The sequence below is a fragment of the Globicephala melas genome, chromosome 11 (assembly GCF_963455315.2).
Source record: "Globicephala melas chromosome 11, mGloMel1.2, whole genome shotgun sequence".
In the NCBI taxonomy this organism is placed as follows: Eukaryota; Metazoa; Chordata; class Mammalia; order Artiodactyla; family Delphinidae; genus Globicephala; species Globicephala melas.
Genome location: NC_083324.2, coordinates 38,205,015 through 38,221,457, shown reverse-complemented (window position 1 = coordinate 38,221,457; position 16,443 = coordinate 38,205,015). Strand labels below are relative to the sequence as shown.

Genomic DNA, 16,443 nt, shown 5'->3' with positions numbered 1-16,443 from the left:
TGTTTTTTCCCTCTTGATTCTCTGGTATCTTTGGGTCCCAGGTGATGGTACAGTCTTGGATGTGCAGGGAAAAAATTGCAATATATGCTTGCCCCTTGGAATCCTAAGAAAATGCTGTCTTGACTTTGTTCGTACCCCCATAGTGCTGGGAAATCTTATTCTTCTTTACTCCTTCATTCATCTTGACCCAGGAGTGGTAACTGGGAAATGGCTGCATCAGAGAGGCAAGCTTACAGGGATGGGGCAGATCTTGCTCTGGCACCCTCAACTCAGTTGCTGTTTTGCTTCAGCCGATAGCTTTGTAGAAGTCCCACTGCCCCTCCCCTCGGGAGTCTCTGCATCACCAGACTTGCTTACTGTCTGGGTTGGTTCCTTTCCATACAAAAGAGGGAAAAGAGTTTCTCAGCAAATCTGTAGGGTTGGGCACTCCTCAAGTGGCTTTTGGTAGCAGGCTCAAGACATGTTGTATTGTTTGTTGCAGAAATGATTCTGGGGACCATTCTGACCACATGCACTACTATCAGGTAGGCTTCAGCAGTTGGGGGGTGCTCTATTAAAATCCTCAAGTGACTGAAAGAGTGATCTTAAATTTTCTCTAGTGGGTAATTGTTAAGGTAAATGGCTATCAGAAGTTCCATAATTTTAACTTGTCTTTCTGTGATAGGGTAAAAAATATTTCCGAGATAGGCGGGGAGGTGGCAGAAATTCAGACTGGTCTTCAGATACAAATCGACAAGGACAACAGTGTGAGTGACCTTTGTCTTATTTCTATTGTTCTTTTTGGCTTGACTACTCATTCATTGAAATCTTCATGGTCACAAAGTTGGCAAGAGATGCAGTTGACTAGGGGTTATGTCTCAGAGAGCATCGTCTACAGGTTCTGTACTGTTTTGGGTTGGCCAGCCTCGTTCTTAGATTGTTCTTGATGAGTCCCCAGCAAGGGCTTCATTGGACAGGGACTAACACTGGCTCTGGTTTTATTCCCTCTAGCTTCATCTGACTGCTACATATATGATTCTGCTACTGGCTACTATTATGACCCCTTGGCAGGAACTTATTATGACCCCAATACCCAGGTGAGTTTTTGGCTTTGTTATTTTGTCAGTGATTCTTTTGAGAAAAGTACCTGTGATTTGTTACTTTGAAGGTTTTATTCCCTGTATTCTCTGGTTGCTCATTACATGAAAAGTATAAAAGTTTAAATCTATATAAGCTGAATATTTCTCCATTCAAGGCAGCTGCTCCACTGTTGTACTATGTGTACCTCATGTCTACTTCTTGTTTTAAAAAGTCCAGGTTTTATATTGAGTTATATTTATTTAGGTGGATTTTAAAGATGATAATCTTCATGTTAACTGTTGTACATATAGAAAATCAATGCGTTGTGGCATTACAGGCAAGAACAGTGCTGTTCTTGGAAAAATGGACAGTGAGTGGTCTGGCTACATCCTGGCCCCTGAAGTGGAGTTTTCGATTGTTTGATATGGTCTCTTCTTAGGCTTGAGGGAGAGAGCTGTTCTTTCCCTCAGAAGGGAACTGTGCTCCTTAGATCTGGAATTACTGGGAAAGTAAAACGTTCTGTAGACTTAACTGTTTCCAACTGTATTGCAGCAAGAAGTCTATGTGCCCCAGGACCCTGGGTCACCTGAGGAAGAAGACATCAAGGAAAAGAAACCCACCAGTCAAGGAAAGTCAAGCAGCAGGAAGGAAACGTCTAAAAGAGATAGCAAGGAGAAAAAAGACCGAGGAGTGACAAGGGTAAGATGACTTGTGAATCTGCTCCCTTTTCACCACATAATTACAGATTAAAAGAAAAGAGTCATAGACAGACGAGGTCTGGGTTTCAGGTGTAGAGTTACTAAAAAAGCAGGCAGTCCACTAGCCTCTTACAGCCTGTCGTCCCTCTCTTTTCTAAATACAGAAACTGTGGATGGTGGAACAAAGTGGCTCAGCTCAAACCCCAATACCTCAGCTCCACACAGTTTCACTTTCCTACATCCCTTTTCAGTGCTTGACTCCGTATACACACTTCTATAGGCAGGGGATACCATTTTCTATTCTTTATTCACTTTATATTTGATCATAAGTATTTTTTCATGTTTGTATAATACTCTTTATTACTTCCATGCCTGTATGGTAAAAATTCATAGTAAAACTGTGACCTTGTTTTCTTCATCATTCCTACATTGTTTGTCTCTTCTTTCTAATCTTATTCTGTTATAATATACAGCATTTAACATTTTCTTTTTTAAATTACTTCCTTAGGATAAATTTTCAAGAACAAAGATGCTGAACATTTTTACATTTCCTGACATAAAATCAAATTGTTTTCCAAAGAATTATATTGATTCACCCTGACACCAGTTATGCATTAATGCAAATGGATGAATTAGCCTGTGGCTTAATTCATAACTTGTCTTTCCCCCCCCCTTCTAATACTACTAGTGTTTATGCAGATACATATATATAGAGAAAGAATCTGTCTGAGAACTTTTTTCTTCTAATTTTGTTGAGATATAATTAATATACAGCACTGTATAAGTTTAAGGTATACAGCATAATGATTTGACTTATATACATGATGAAATGATTACCACAGTAAGTTTAGTGAACATCCATTGTCTCATAAAGAAACAAAATAAAGGGAAAAAAATGTTTTTTTCTTGTGATGAGAACTCTTCAGATTTATCCTCTTAACAGCTTTCATATATAACATACAGCACTGTTCATGTCTAGTATTTATGTATATTATAATTGGAAGTTCTTACCTTTTGACCACCTTCATCCAATTTCCCCACCCCCTACTCCCACCCTGCCTCTGGTAACTACAAATCTGATCTCTTTTTCTTTGAGTTTGTTTGTTTGTTTGGGTGTTTTGTTATGTTTTTCTTTTGTTTCCCTACAACACTATGTTAGTTTTGGTTCACAACATAGTGATTCAAAATTTCTATACATTACAAAATGATCACCACTGAAAACTTAGACTTTAAAGTTATACTGGCTTAATATGTGGGGGTTTTTTTGTTTTCTTTATAAATTTATTTATTTTCATCTGTGTTGGGTCTTCATTGCCGCGTGCGGGCTTTCTCTAGTTGCGGCGAGTGGGGGCTACTCTTCATTGCAGTGCGCAGGCTTCTTATTGCGGTGGCTTCTCTCGTTGTGGAGCATGGGCACGCAGGCTTCAGTAGTTGTGGCACATGGGCTCAATAGTTATGGCTCATGGGCCCTAGAGCATGGGCTCAGTAGTTGTGGTGCACGGACTTAGTTGCTCTGCGGCATGTGGGATCTTCCCAGACCAGGGATCAAACCCATGTACCCTGCATTGGCAGGCGGATTCTCGACCACTGTGCCACCAGGGAAGCCCCTGGCTTAATACTTGGATTCTGCTTTTGCCCCTTATTCTTTCTAACCATATTTTCAATCATTTGTAAAATTAGCACATTAATGCCTATTTAGAAGGATTATAGTAAAGGCTGAAGGAGATAATGTATATAAATGCATCATCTGGTGCCTGACATATAGTAATCACTCAATATATACTAAATGTGATGTTTTTAAAGTTTTTTTTTTTAATTTTGGAATCATTATAGTAACATTACAGATATTTCACAAATTAAGAGGTTTGGAAAATCAGACTCATTTCAACAGGGTTAACTCTAAACCCAGCTTTTATAAGTATCATATAAAAATTATCTGGGATTTTGATCAGTTTCAGGAAAATGCCAGTGAGGGGACAGCTCCCCCAGAAGATGTCTTTAAGAAGCCTCTGCCTCCCACTGTGAAGAAGGAAGAGAGTCCTCCACCAGTAAGGCTAAGCTGATGCACTGGGCTAGGGCTGGGGCTGGTTCCGAATGGGAAGGGAAGTTCAAAGGTTGATGCCTCACTTTGGTGTTGGTCCTTTAGCTCTCTGTGTCTCACAGACAAGACTCTTCTTGAGTATAAGCATGAGGTAAATTTTCCTGTCTGCTAATAGGGGTATTGATGGAGAATCAGAGGCAGTTATCTGTCCTCTTTCCCTCTGCCTTGTGACATTCCCACCAGACTGGCCCTTTCTAAGTTAGAATCTCGGTCTTGTTAATTCTTCTCTTCTAAATGACCAAGGAAACCCATTTTCCTGGCCCTGATGTTTCCTACCTTTTGGTGCTGCATGAGAATCTCTTAGATGTCGAGTGCATGCATGGTCATTTTTATAGTTTGCCTGCCAGAGTGAACAATGCTAACATTCGTACCCATTTTTTAGATGCCTTTAAGTGATAGTGTCAATCTAATCACAAGTTATTTCGATTAAATACAAATATATAACAATAGAGACCCTCTGTTTTTATTTTGATTGATCATATGCCAGTGATCATGCATCATTATTTAACATTTCCTATAAGCTACTGATAAATACTTTTTGCCTGCTCTACATTATTGATTCAGTTCACTATAACATCTGTCCTAACCATGCCTTTGTCTTTACCTTACTCAGGAACTGAATCTGTCTACCTGAGTGTTTATCCTTCAGTTGCTTTTAGTCCATCTCCTAAATCTCTTTTGCTCTAGGAGTTACTGTAGCCTTGATGAAAGTTATCTTTCCTTTTCTCCATGGGTTACAGTGACTTGGAGGTGGTTGCTATCTCTGCCTCTTCAAAAGTAACTTTTAAACTCTCCCTGTGGTCTCTGTCAGTTTCCCTTTCTCTTCCTTCTCATCACTGTTCTGTTGCTAGAGTCACTCCTAAGGGAAACTTTCTGGCTTATCTCAGTGGACAAGGAGAACAGTCAAGCTCGAGCCATGTTGCTTCCATCTGGGAAATGAGCAACATGGTCAGTGGGCCTGTTTTGAACCCAGTTCATTATTCAGGCTAAAAGAAATGAGATGCCCATATCAGAATATCCAGAAAACAGGCCCCAAATATAGGTTGAGTTTGCGTTAATCCCTGGCCTTCTCCTACCAGCCTAAAGTGGTAAACCCACTGATCGGCCTCCTGGGTGAATATGGAGGAGACAGTGACTATGAGGAGGAAGAGGAGGAGGAGCAGACCCCTCCTCCACAGCCCCGCACAGCACAGCCCCAGCAGCGGGAGGAGCTGACCAAGAAGGAGAATGAAGAAGACAAACTCACTGACTGGAATAAACTGGCTTGTCTGCTCTGCAGAAGGCAGTTTCCCAATAAAGAAGTTCTGAGCAAACACCAGCAGCTTTCAGACCTGCACAAGGTATTAAGGGAAGGGCCCTGACCTTTCGAACTTTTGACTCTTTATCACTGTTGAGCATTACAGTGACTAAAGAAGCTTATGCTGTCCTCCTCAGCCTGTATCTTCCCCAACTCCTCTAATTAAATCAGTTTAATTCAAAAATGAGTTGCTGGGACTTCCCTGTGGTCCAGTGGTTAAGACTTCGCCTTCCACTGCAGGGGCCGCAGGTTCGATCCCTGGTTGGGCAACTAAGATCCCACATGCCATAAAGCGCGGCCAAAAAAAAAAAAAAGACAAAAATGAGTTGTTCCTCCACCTTTTGTTCATGAGTTGCTCTACATTAAGATGGTGCCTACCTTCAAAAAACTTCAGGGTGTAGACCCAAGGCAAGCATCATGGCTGTGGCTGGGGCACCAAACATGGAAGCTGTGCTGAAGACAGGAGGAGAAGGGGTCGTGGAAAAGGAAACTCACCTGCTGGGTTTCTCATCTTAGCTCTACCATTAACCTAAGAGTTGGACTTCAGATAAGGCCCTTTTCTTCTTTGATACTTGGTGGCTTCACCTGGTTCCATCTAGCTCTGACAGTGTGTGGTTTTCCCCAAGGGTGAGTCACATTCTGCCATCTCTTCATGTAGTGAGTTATTGCTATAAGCCATGGCACAAAAACTATTCTTGGGGTGTTAAACTGACATACATTGGTCCTCCCTTGCAGTCTTCTCATTTATATGTACTGGCCAAGGAGCCAAATTCTGGACAAGTAAAGCCCCTAGATGGACTCGTGTTCTCAGTATAAAGTAATTTCTTTCACACTCCTTTTCCAGCAGATGTTGCTAGAGCACGTGAGGGGATAAGATTTAGACTTTCTCTCAATATAAAACCCAAAGTCCTATGTAGCTAAAAGCTGAAAAGCTCTGCTTTGATGATAGGCACACCTCTTCTTCCAGCTGCCTCTGTTGAGGCTCTGCAAAGTTTCTAGGATTCTGAGAGGCTCCTTCTGACAACCCCTGCAACAGACTACCTCCAAGTTCCTTTGACCTTCTGGAATTCTGAGTCATCAGACAAAACATTTAAAATTCAGCTCTCTTATGAAAGTGCTAATAAATTGCTAAAGAGATTAAAAAGTTGTTGTCAGGAAAGAGGAGCCAGAGGTCTGATGAATCCACAAACTGAACTAGCCCTGGGACAGTGGAACGTGGACTATAGCACTTTTCCTTTCCTTGCAGTAATCCAATGCAAAGAATCCCCTTTCTGTACAAGAGCTGCTCTGGACACCTTAAGTTTCTTATATATGCCAGAAGGAGCCACGCTTCAGGAGTGTAGGACCCTCAAGGAGTACAGGACTCTCAGAGAAATCTGTTCATTTGTGACCTTGGAGTTCCTTTTCCTGTTTCTCTGTGGGCTTGAATAGTGCCCACAGAGAATAGTGTCTGAGGATGGCAGGTGGTAGTGGTGGTAGGCAGAGCATGTGGGCATTTGGTTTTCTTCACTGGTGTAGTCAGATTCCCCTCTCCCATTTTTACCTTAGGTAAAGAGATATAAACCAGATTTGTGTCTTCTACACTTTGGAGAGAAGTAGGATAAAATTCTGTCTTGTGTCACAACATGTAACTAATCTATGTGACAAGCCAGTGTTAGAACCTGGGTTCCCATTGGTGAGCCTAACGCAAGACCAGTTAGGGATTGTTGCTTGCATGGTGCCGTGATCACTTGGGAGGGTTAGTCAGTGAAAGGAGCTACAGTCCTAGAGCAGCTATCAGGAAAGGCCTAGAGCATTTCTAGGACCACTTTTTTTAGACCTACACTCATAGAACTCCCTCTCTTCTCAGCAAAACCTGGAAATCCATCGGAAGATAAAACAGTCTGAGCAGGAGCTAGCCTATCTGGAGAGGAGAGAACGGGAGGTAAGATTTGGTGACTTGTTACTCCCTTGACCCCCAACTCTTTTTGCTTTCTGGTATAGCATTTGTAGGCTGTGCTGAAGATAAAGAACGAAGAAGCCCCAAAAGATGGTGTATATATTTCTCAAAACTCATCAAACTACATTAAAGTGGGTACATTTTATAGTTTAAAAATTATACCTTAGTAAAGTTGCTTTTTTTAAAGGTGATGTTAGGGTCTTTGGGTAGGTGAAATAACATTCCTCTTTCCTGCCCAGCTTTTAAAATCAATGAAGGAGTGTTGGATAGGGCTGCTGAAATAGCATCTTTTACTGTTAAAGGCCAAGTTGGAGGAAGTAGCTTAGAGTGAGAGCCAAATGGACTTGCTATCTAGACCAATTAGGCAGACTCACTTACCCAGCTACAGGCTTCACTGGCCCATGACAGGTCTTATGTGACCATCAAGAATCCACCTGTGGAGGCGTATTGGAGAGCACCTCCTCCTCAGAAGAGGAAAAGATAGCCTCTTCTTCCCAAATTTACCAGTTAGAGAAGCCACTACTTTCTCAAGAAGAATGTTTGAAGGAATGAGAGATTCCAGGAGTTACCAGTTGAATCCCTTCACATTAGAAGAAATATCGGGAATAAAGTGAAGCTTTCGCACTCTCCCACCCCCTCAGATGGGAGTCTCAGATCTGTTCTTCTGCTTACCAACAGGGAAGGTTTAAAGAAAGAGGAAATGATCGCAGGGAAAAGCTCCAATCTTTTGATTCTCCAGAAAGGAAACGAATTAAATACTCCAGGGAAACTGACAGGTAAGCTAGAAACTCTTCACTCAGCCTAGGTCTCAAGCCTAATGATGAAACCATCACTTTCTTTAACATGCTGCCTTTTTCTCTCTCGGGGAGTGAGGTTATCGGGAGCAGGTTCTGTCTGAACTCTTGAGCATGAAGTTCACCCCAGCCTTTTTACCACCTGTCTTAACACAGGGAATATGTATGTTTGCATGTAAGAATCACTGGCTGCTTAGCTGCTCAAAACCAGGGCTGGAGTGGCTATAGTTGGGAACCCTTTCTCTCCTCATCAGTAACACTGTACCTCCGTATTAGCCTGATAAGAATGTCACACTCTTGGACTTTTTTCTCTAGGGAACCTCCATTCTCACACATTAGGTGCTGAATAAATGGTTGGCTGCTGATAGAAATATATGATCTCTAGCTTCCTGTGCTTGTTTCTGGTCAGAGAGCTCCAAAGTTGTGAGTCCAGAGTTATACAGAATTTGCTGATAGCCCACTGTGTACAGGTACTGCACCAAGGGCAAGGAATATTCATGTGGACAAGACACGTATTATCCTTGACTGTCTGAACAGAGAATAGGAAGGCTTAGGTGGTACTTTGTCTTGTAGGGCAGACACAGAAATCCGGTGGAGAAGGGGAGGGCATTTCAATTGGAGGGAACTGCATGCTTCATGGATGAAAGAGAGAGAGGTCATGATGCATTTGAGAAGCTGTAAGTAGCTTGATGGGCTGAACACTGAAGATAAGTGGTTGAGTGACAAGGAGATGAGGCTGGCTCAACAGACACAGTCCAGTTCTTGAAGTTCATGCTCCTTTAACACCTTGCTAAGACTTTGTCTTAGGGCAGTGGGAGGTTATGAAATGGTTTTAGGCAGGGTATTGATCTAGTGAAACTTGAACAAGTCTCTACATTGGTAAGCAAAAGAACTAGTAGCGAGGGTAGAGTATGCCTGTGGGGAAAGGGGAGATAATTGATGGAGAAAGTCCCCTAAGAAGTCTAGGTGGGGTCTGGGGCTCTGGCATTCCAACTTATTTGTTCACAGCCCTCAATAAGAGATTATTTTGAATCATGGCCCAGAATATATGTATGTGTGTAAATAACTGAAAAAGAAATCTTCATGAAAAATACTTCCTTACTGTGCAGTAAACACTGACATTTTTATTTTAGTCTATTCTATTCGCATTTGTAAGAAGTGCTAAGTTGGGACCACTTAATCAATGTAGCATCCCATTGGGTCATTCTCTGCAATTTGAAATACACTGAACGATGACAAAACTGAAGGAGTCAGCCAGGAGGAGGAAGAGCACCTTAGCCCTGAGTCAGTTGGGTGTAGCTGGGTGTAGAAAGAGATGCCTCTCTATTCTCAGCACCCATCACATCACATTCTACTGGCTCTCCTCCTTCTAAGTCTTCTCTCCTGCTCCTCTTCCTTTTCTGGGTTATTCCAGATATTCTCCAGGACTCTGCCCTCAGTTTTCCTTTATTCTTGCTCCTCCATCCTCTTGACTTGGACTGCCTACGGTACCCAAGGCTTTAGCCACCACTCACAGGCTAACAAGTCCTATGGCTCCATCTCAAGTCATTTCTGTTTTCTGAGCTCAAAATCATTATTTCTGTTTACCTTCTGGGCATATCCTCTTGGCCACTCCTCAGCCTCCTCACACTAAACAATTACTCAATATTATATTCCACATTATTTTCTAGTCCAGTCCTGCTAAACCTGCTGTATTCCTATTTCAGAGTAGTAACATCATCGCATCATGGTCTACCTGGTCTGTCCCAATCTTCCTCCTTTATCCTCTGTATCGTTAGTGGCCACATCCATAATTAAGCCTTGCCCCAATTCCTAGCTCACCTCCAAACTGGACTGCTTACTCCCCATCTTTGCTCTTCAGTCTTTCTACCCTACCATCAAAATGACCTTTATAAACAGAAATCTCCTAAAACTAGCCTTTTTGTGAACATATACCTTGCCTAAAGGGAGGCCTGGGTTCTAGAGATTCTTTGCCTGAAGTATGAAGTACAGAGTCATGATTTAGCATGATGTTCAAGGCTTTTCACAATCTGGCTCAAGCAGCCTTTTATCAATTCCTGCCACTCTTCCTCTGGACAAATTGTATTCTTTCACTTCTCCTTGCTTGTGTCCTCCTTTCCTCCCATGCTTTTTCTAGCTCACAACCTCCTCATTTGTTAAGACCCAGTTCAGGTATACCCTCCTGTTAGAATTCCTCATTTTTGGTGATGCCCCTTCAGGTTTGTGTTCCCTGTTTGTATTTCCATAGTAGGTATATACTGTTGCTACATCCATGGCTGAGCTCTTCAATGTGCTATAAGCATCTATTCACATATTATCCTTCTCACATCCTTCCCCATGAACAGAGTCAGGTCTTGGTCATCTCTGTATCCTCAGGACAAAGCCAGTTTCATAGATAGCAGGCACTCAAAGATACTGTTTAATATTCTTAAGAGGAGGCAAATCTGAATCAAGAGGACAGAGGTTTTTATTGGGCTCACAAGCATGTCACTTTGAAAGTGCTGGTGTATAAGTATGTATGCTTCTTTTGCAGTGATCGTAAGCCTGTTGGTAAAGAAGGCATCGACAATAGCAGCAAAGGAGGCTGTGTCCAACAGGCCACTGGCTGGAGGAAGGGGGCAGGCCTCGGATATGGCCATCCTGGATTGGCTTCAGCAGAGGAGGTGAAATGGTTTCCATCTTGTTAGGGGTGGCATGAACCTGGCATATACTTAGTTTCCTCTCATTCTGTGGCCCAGAGCTATGTCCTTGCCTATTAGCTGGGCTTTCACCACTGCTGGCAAAGAACGTGAGAGCTGAGAAGCCTGTCAGTCTTTTTTTTTTTTTTTAAAAAAGAAGATGTCGGGGGTAGGAGTTTATTAATTTATTTTATTTATTTTTACTGTGTTGGGTCTTCGTTTCTGTGCGAGGGCTTTCGCTAGTTGTGGTAAGCGGGGGCCACTCTTCATCGCAGTGCACGGGCCTCTCTTGTTGCGGAGCACAGGCTCCAGACACGCAGGCTCAGTATTGTGGCTCACGGGCCTAGTTGCTCCGCGGCATGTGGGATCCTCCCAGACCAGGGCTCGAACCCATGTCCCTGCATTAGCAGGCAGATTCTCAACCACTGCGCCACCAGGAAAGCCCCGAAGGCTGTCAGTCTTTTTTTTTCTTTTTTTTTACATCTTTATTGGAATATAATTGCTTTACAATGGTGTGTTAGTTTCTGTTTTATAACAAAGTGAATCAGTTATACATATACATATGTTCCCATATCTCTTCCCTCTTGCATCTCCCTCCCTCCCACTCTCCCTATCCCACCCCTCCAGGGGGTCACAAAGCACTGAGCTGATCTCCCTGTGCTATGCGGCTGCTTCCCACTAGCTATATATTTTACGTTTGGTAGTGTATATATGTCCATGCCATTCTCTCACTTTGTCCCAGCTTACCCTTCCCCCTCCCCATATCCTCAAGTCCGTTCTCTAGTAGGTCTGTGTCTTTATTCCTGTCTTACTCCTAGGTTCTTCATGACATTTCTTTTTCTTAAATTCCATATATATGTGTTAGCGTACGGTATTTGTCTTTCTCTTTCTTTTTTTTTTTTTTAACATCTTTATTGGGGTATAATTGCTTTACAATGGTGTGTTAGTTTCTGCTTTATAACAAAGTGAATCAGTTATACATATACATATGTTCCCATATCTCTTCCGTCTTGCGTCTCCCTCCCTCCCACCCTCCCTATCCCACCCCTCCAGGCGGTCACAAAGCACCGAGCCGATATCCCTGTGCCATGCGGCTGCTTCCCACTAGCTATCTACCTTACGTTTGTTAGTGTGTATATGTCCATGACTCTCTCTCGCCCTGTCACAGCTCACCCTTCTCCCTCCCCATATCCTCAAGTTCGTTCTCCAGTAGGTCTGTGTCTTTATTCCTGTCTTACCCGAAGGTTCTTCATGACATTTTTTTTTTCTTAAATTCCATATATATGTGTTAGCATATGGTATTTGTCTTTCTCTTTCTGACTTACTTCACTCTGTATGACAGACTAGTCCTGGGTCCCATGAAGGGCCTCACCCCTCATGTTTAAGGAAAAGAAGAGAAGATAGAAAAGGTGATAAGAGGGAACCCTCTCCATTTTGTGTTGTCTTAGTCCCTGTCTGAAAATGCCACATATATGAGATGGGCTTCTCACATTTCTGGTGTTGAATCCTGTATCCTGAAATCATGGCATCGCCACCCTCCTTATTCATCTTGAGTGTTTGTTTATTAAGCATTCTTTTAAAATTCTCCTATATCCTGCTCCTTACTAGTCCAGAAATGCTTATAGTCAAAGACCAGCCCTGAGGCTAATTAATTCATAGAGCTCACTTCATTGTTTGTCTTTGTTTTACAGACTGAAAGCCGGATGAGGGGTCCCAATGTGGGAGCTCCAGGAAGAACCAGCAAGAGACAGTCCAATGAGACTTACCGAGACGCTGTGCGAAGAGTCATGTTTGCTCGGTATAAAGAACTCGATTAAAGAGTGGAGACAAGTCCCACAGGACACAGCCTCCTTCTTGTTTTGTTTGTCCGTCTCTCCTTTTGTTTTGTTACTGTTCTTGCTGCTAGAACTTTTTTAAATAAACTTTTTTTCAATGTGACTTCTTTTGGTGGTTAAATTTTTCTCCCATGGGTGGGGGGGTGGGGCTAATGGTAGGAGGAAGAGAGTCCCTTGGTGTGGGTCCATTTGAGGTGACGCTGAAATGGCAACAAGGGCTGTAGTGAGCCCTGGAACAGTGCCTGCTATCAGTGTGAGTGGACTGGTTGCAGTGACCGTTGAACTCTGGCTTGTACGAATACTGTCAGATTTTTAAAAATTATTTTCCTAATCTAATTAGTGGAAATAGCATCACACATTATTGTAACTGCTAAGGCTGAACATATTTCCATATGTTGGTTTACTAGTCATTAGACCTTCAGAAGTCCTCTTCTGACTTTGTTGGGGGACGGGGGGAGGCAGTGTTGTGACAGCTCTTTTTCTGAGTGTCTGCTGGATGTTCACTGCTTCACACATTGTGGTCACCACAGCAAGTTGGCATAATAAGAATTACCACTTCTCTCCAGCCACTGCCCCAGCTTTTCCTTTCCTCCATGGCTAGAACTCTGCAAAGAGATGTCTGCCCTCTTTCAAATCTTTATTGCCCACCATATCACTCATACCATTTCACAGAATTTGCTTCAAAAGTGAGTTTTTTGTGTGTTTTTAATTCTTTATAGTTAAAAAGACTGCTATATCCTAGGCACCTATTAAAACTTTAAAAAATAATTTCTCAAGGGAACATATGGTACTAAGAATTGCACTTTTCAGGTATCTCAGGGGAAGAATGTTTCTTAGAACTGCATGTTTTGAAGAACATCTTGATTGTATAAGGTAGGGGTTTGTGAACTTTTCTGTAAAGAGCCAGAGAGTCAATATTTTAGACTTCATATTATAGGTCATGATCTCTGTTGCAACTACTCAGCTCTTTCGTAGTAAGAAAGCAGCCACAGGCAATACACAAACAAGTGATTCTGGCTGTGGTCCAATAAAACTTTATTTACAAAAACAGGTCACAGGCCAGAATTGGCCCAGGGGTTGTGGCTTTTCCCAACCCTTGGTCTAACGACATAGTCTGGATGCATAAGGCAGGACCAAGGAGGGTTTTGTAAAAATTGAGTGGGAGTATTGGCATTTTGGAGAGGATGAGCAGTGAGGGGTGGGAGAGGTAAGGAGAGGTGGGAGTATACCAAGGAGAAAACATTTCTAGCAACAGGATTGGTAAATGTGAATTTAAATTGTTTGCCATGCTGTGTCCAAATATCCCTTTCTCTTAATCTTTAATATATCTTTTTACTCCTTCGAAAAAGGAAAACAAACAGGAGTACATTGGCTTAGGGATCAAAAGCCCCTAGTTCTGGGCCTTGCTACCATTAGTGCAGCATTTTAGAAGATGGGCTATTTGGATCTTTCAGCCCCAGACAGATGTACTCCAAGAGCCCTTCTGGTCTAACTGTTGGTCTGCAGGTGCATCTATGGTGTGTCCAGTTACTCTCTTGTCTGACCTTCACTGAATAGGTCAAAACATTTTTTGGAAGTTTCCAAATTTGTCCTGAACTGGTCAGACTAGGTTTTCCTCCTAACTTTGTGTCACCCTGTTTGGCTGTGAAACACATCCAATGCTTCAGTATTGAAGATCCTGTAGAGGCTACTTGGTTGACCCAGGTTATTGGCTGCCCAGCAGTAGCATCATCAAGTTATTAAGTGGTCATTGAATGTTTTGAAAGCCTACTTGTTACTGGGCTTATAGCAAGATCAGTGTGGGTCTCTGTGACCATGGGACTCAGTCCTCTGGGGAAGATGGACGTTGCACAATTTCTGATGTGATGAGAGATGCAAGGGAGAAGTATAGCAAGCTACTGGGATGGTATGACACGGACTTAATTCTCATTTGATGGCAGCAGCATCTTCTCTGATGTGTTTAAACTCAGACCTCCGGACTAGTTTAGGCCACTGCCTAGTTTTGTTTTGGTTTGTCTTCTGGTTTTATTTTGCCACTTTCGTGGAGATTTTATGGTTGGAAATAAGGTCTAAAGTATTTCATACATTTTTAAAGCAGTACTTTGGGTATTGTATGAAACTCGGAATGGGTGTGAAAAGTATGTCACCCTAAGATGTCCCTAGGAGGTTCCCTGAGTCCTCTGATCAGAATGCCAGCTACATAAGGGCAGAGATCTTGGGTAATTTTCTTCACTACTATATCCCTAGGGCCTGGCCCAAGGCCTAACACAGTTGGCACCCAATAAATGAGTGAATAATGCTGAACTCATAGGTCTATGGTAAATACTTGTTGAATTAAATTTTGATTGCATATCTCTCAGTTTAAGCCCATCTCTGACAAAATTAAATATTTTGGTTTCTTGGTATAGGCAAGAGTTCTCACGTTGTCTTTTTTTTTTTTTCTTCCCCACATGAGCCTTTTTACTAATTCTAAAGCAGTAGTTCCCAGCCTGGGACCAAAACATGTGAACTAGTTTTTTTTTCTTTTGTCAAGTGGTGAGAAATTAAGAAAAAGACCTAAGATCGTTTCATTAAGAGAACTTTTTTTTTTTCCATCAAAAAAGTAGTAAAGGCAGGGCTTCCCTGGTGGTGCAGTGGTTGAGAGTCCGCCTGCCGATGCAGGGCACATGGGTTCATGCCCTGGTCCAGGAAGATACCACATGCCGCGGAGCAGTTGGGCCCGTGAGCCATGGCTGCTGAGCCTGCGCGTCCGGAGCCTGTGCTCCGCAACGGGAGAGGCCACAACAGTGAGAGGCCCGCGTACCGCAAAAAAAAAAAAAGTAGTAAAGGCAAACTTAAAGGACTGTCTTCTATATTGAACATTTGTGGCTTTCTTTAAAACAAAAAAACAACTCATTCTGTTGTCTTTGTTTTCCTTAATTGGCCAGGAACTTGTTAAACTTTTCCAGACTCACATCAGCTGCCAGACAGGCCTTTGGGGGCACAGCTCTGGAACTCAACAGGGCAGTGTCCACAAGGAAGGTCAGCTACCAGAGAATTTTGAGGATGGCATTTTGCTCTGGTGGAATCCATCTTTTTTTCTAGACACCTCCTTCAAGTATTTAAGAATGATTTTGTACCATTTATGAAGAGCTATATAGCTTTTATGGCTGGTGACAAGCCCAGCCCAGCAGGCACCTCAGGGATGCTCAGAAGTGCTTGTTTAACTGCTTTGGAAATGAGCAGACTTCTAGTGACCATTAAGTCTAGCAAGTTCTGGGTTCTCGGCATCTGCATTATCCATTGCAGGGTTTGCAATGACCCATCTATATTTAAGTTTTAAATATCATTAAACTAATATTGGAGTTCCGAGGGTCACATACATTTACTTTATTCTGATGATAAAAGTTTTACATATATATGTGTGTGTATATATATATATACATATATACACTCCCCCATAAGTTGGATATTATATACAGATACATACATACATATGAAAATGTAGAAAAATATGTGTGTGTAGGTAGTCTATGGTCTGAATGCTTGTCTTTCCCCACAACCACCACCAACACCTATCCCCAAAGGTGATGATATTAGTAGGTGAAGTCTTTGGGAAGTCTTTGGGTCATGAAGACAGAGCTGTCATAACTGGGATTAGTGCTCTTATAAAAGAGATCCCACAGAGCTCCCTAGACCCTTTCACCATGTGAATATACAATAAGAAGTTTGCAGCCCGGAAGAGGGCTCTCACCCAACCATGCTGGCACCTTGATCTTGGACTTCGCAGCCTCCGGGGCTGTAAGAAAAACTTTTCTGTTGTTTACAAGCTACCCAGTCTGTGGTATTTTGTTATAGCAGCCTGAACAGACATAGGTAGGTAGGTAGGTGGATAGATAGCAAGATAGAAATAGAGATGAGGAGAGAGAGAAAAGTTACCCATTATTCTAAAATCCAGAAATTCCTACCTTTCCACCTATTGTCATGTTTTTAATTATCCAAAGAGTTTCCAGTGTCATCACTTAATGCCCTCGACGTAGAAGGATAAGCCATAGTTAGAACA

At 42.3% G+C, this 16,443-nt stretch overlaps 1 protein-coding gene across 2 annotated transcripts in view; it reads left to right on the top strand.

Moving 5' to 3' along the window:
- RBM6 (RNA binding motif protein 6) overlaps positions 1–12,498 on the top strand; it is a 107,631-nt gene extending 95,133 nt beyond the window's left edge. For both annotated transcript variants that reach the window (XM_030867200.2, XM_060307480.1), the window contains 10 exons: positions 482–524; positions 665–746; positions 991–1,076; positions 1,612–1,758; positions 3,710–3,805; positions 4,938–5,198; positions 7,005–7,079; positions 7,773–7,870; positions 10,422–10,551; positions 12,258–12,498. In XM_030867200.2, coding sequence (XP_030723060.1) covers positions 482–524; positions 665–746; positions 991–1,076; positions 1,612–1,758; positions 3,710–3,805; positions 4,938–5,198; positions 7,005–7,079; positions 7,773–7,870; positions 10,422–10,551; positions 12,258–12,383 — 1,144 coding nt within the window. In that variant the 3' untranslated portion in view covers positions 12,384–12,498. The remainder of the gene's footprint in view (positions 1–481; positions 525–664; positions 747–990; positions 1,077–1,611; positions 1,759–3,709; positions 3,806–4,937; positions 5,199–7,004; positions 7,080–7,772; positions 7,871–10,421; positions 10,552–12,257) is intronic.
- The last annotated feature ends 3,945 nt before the right edge of the window (positions 12,499–16,443 follow it).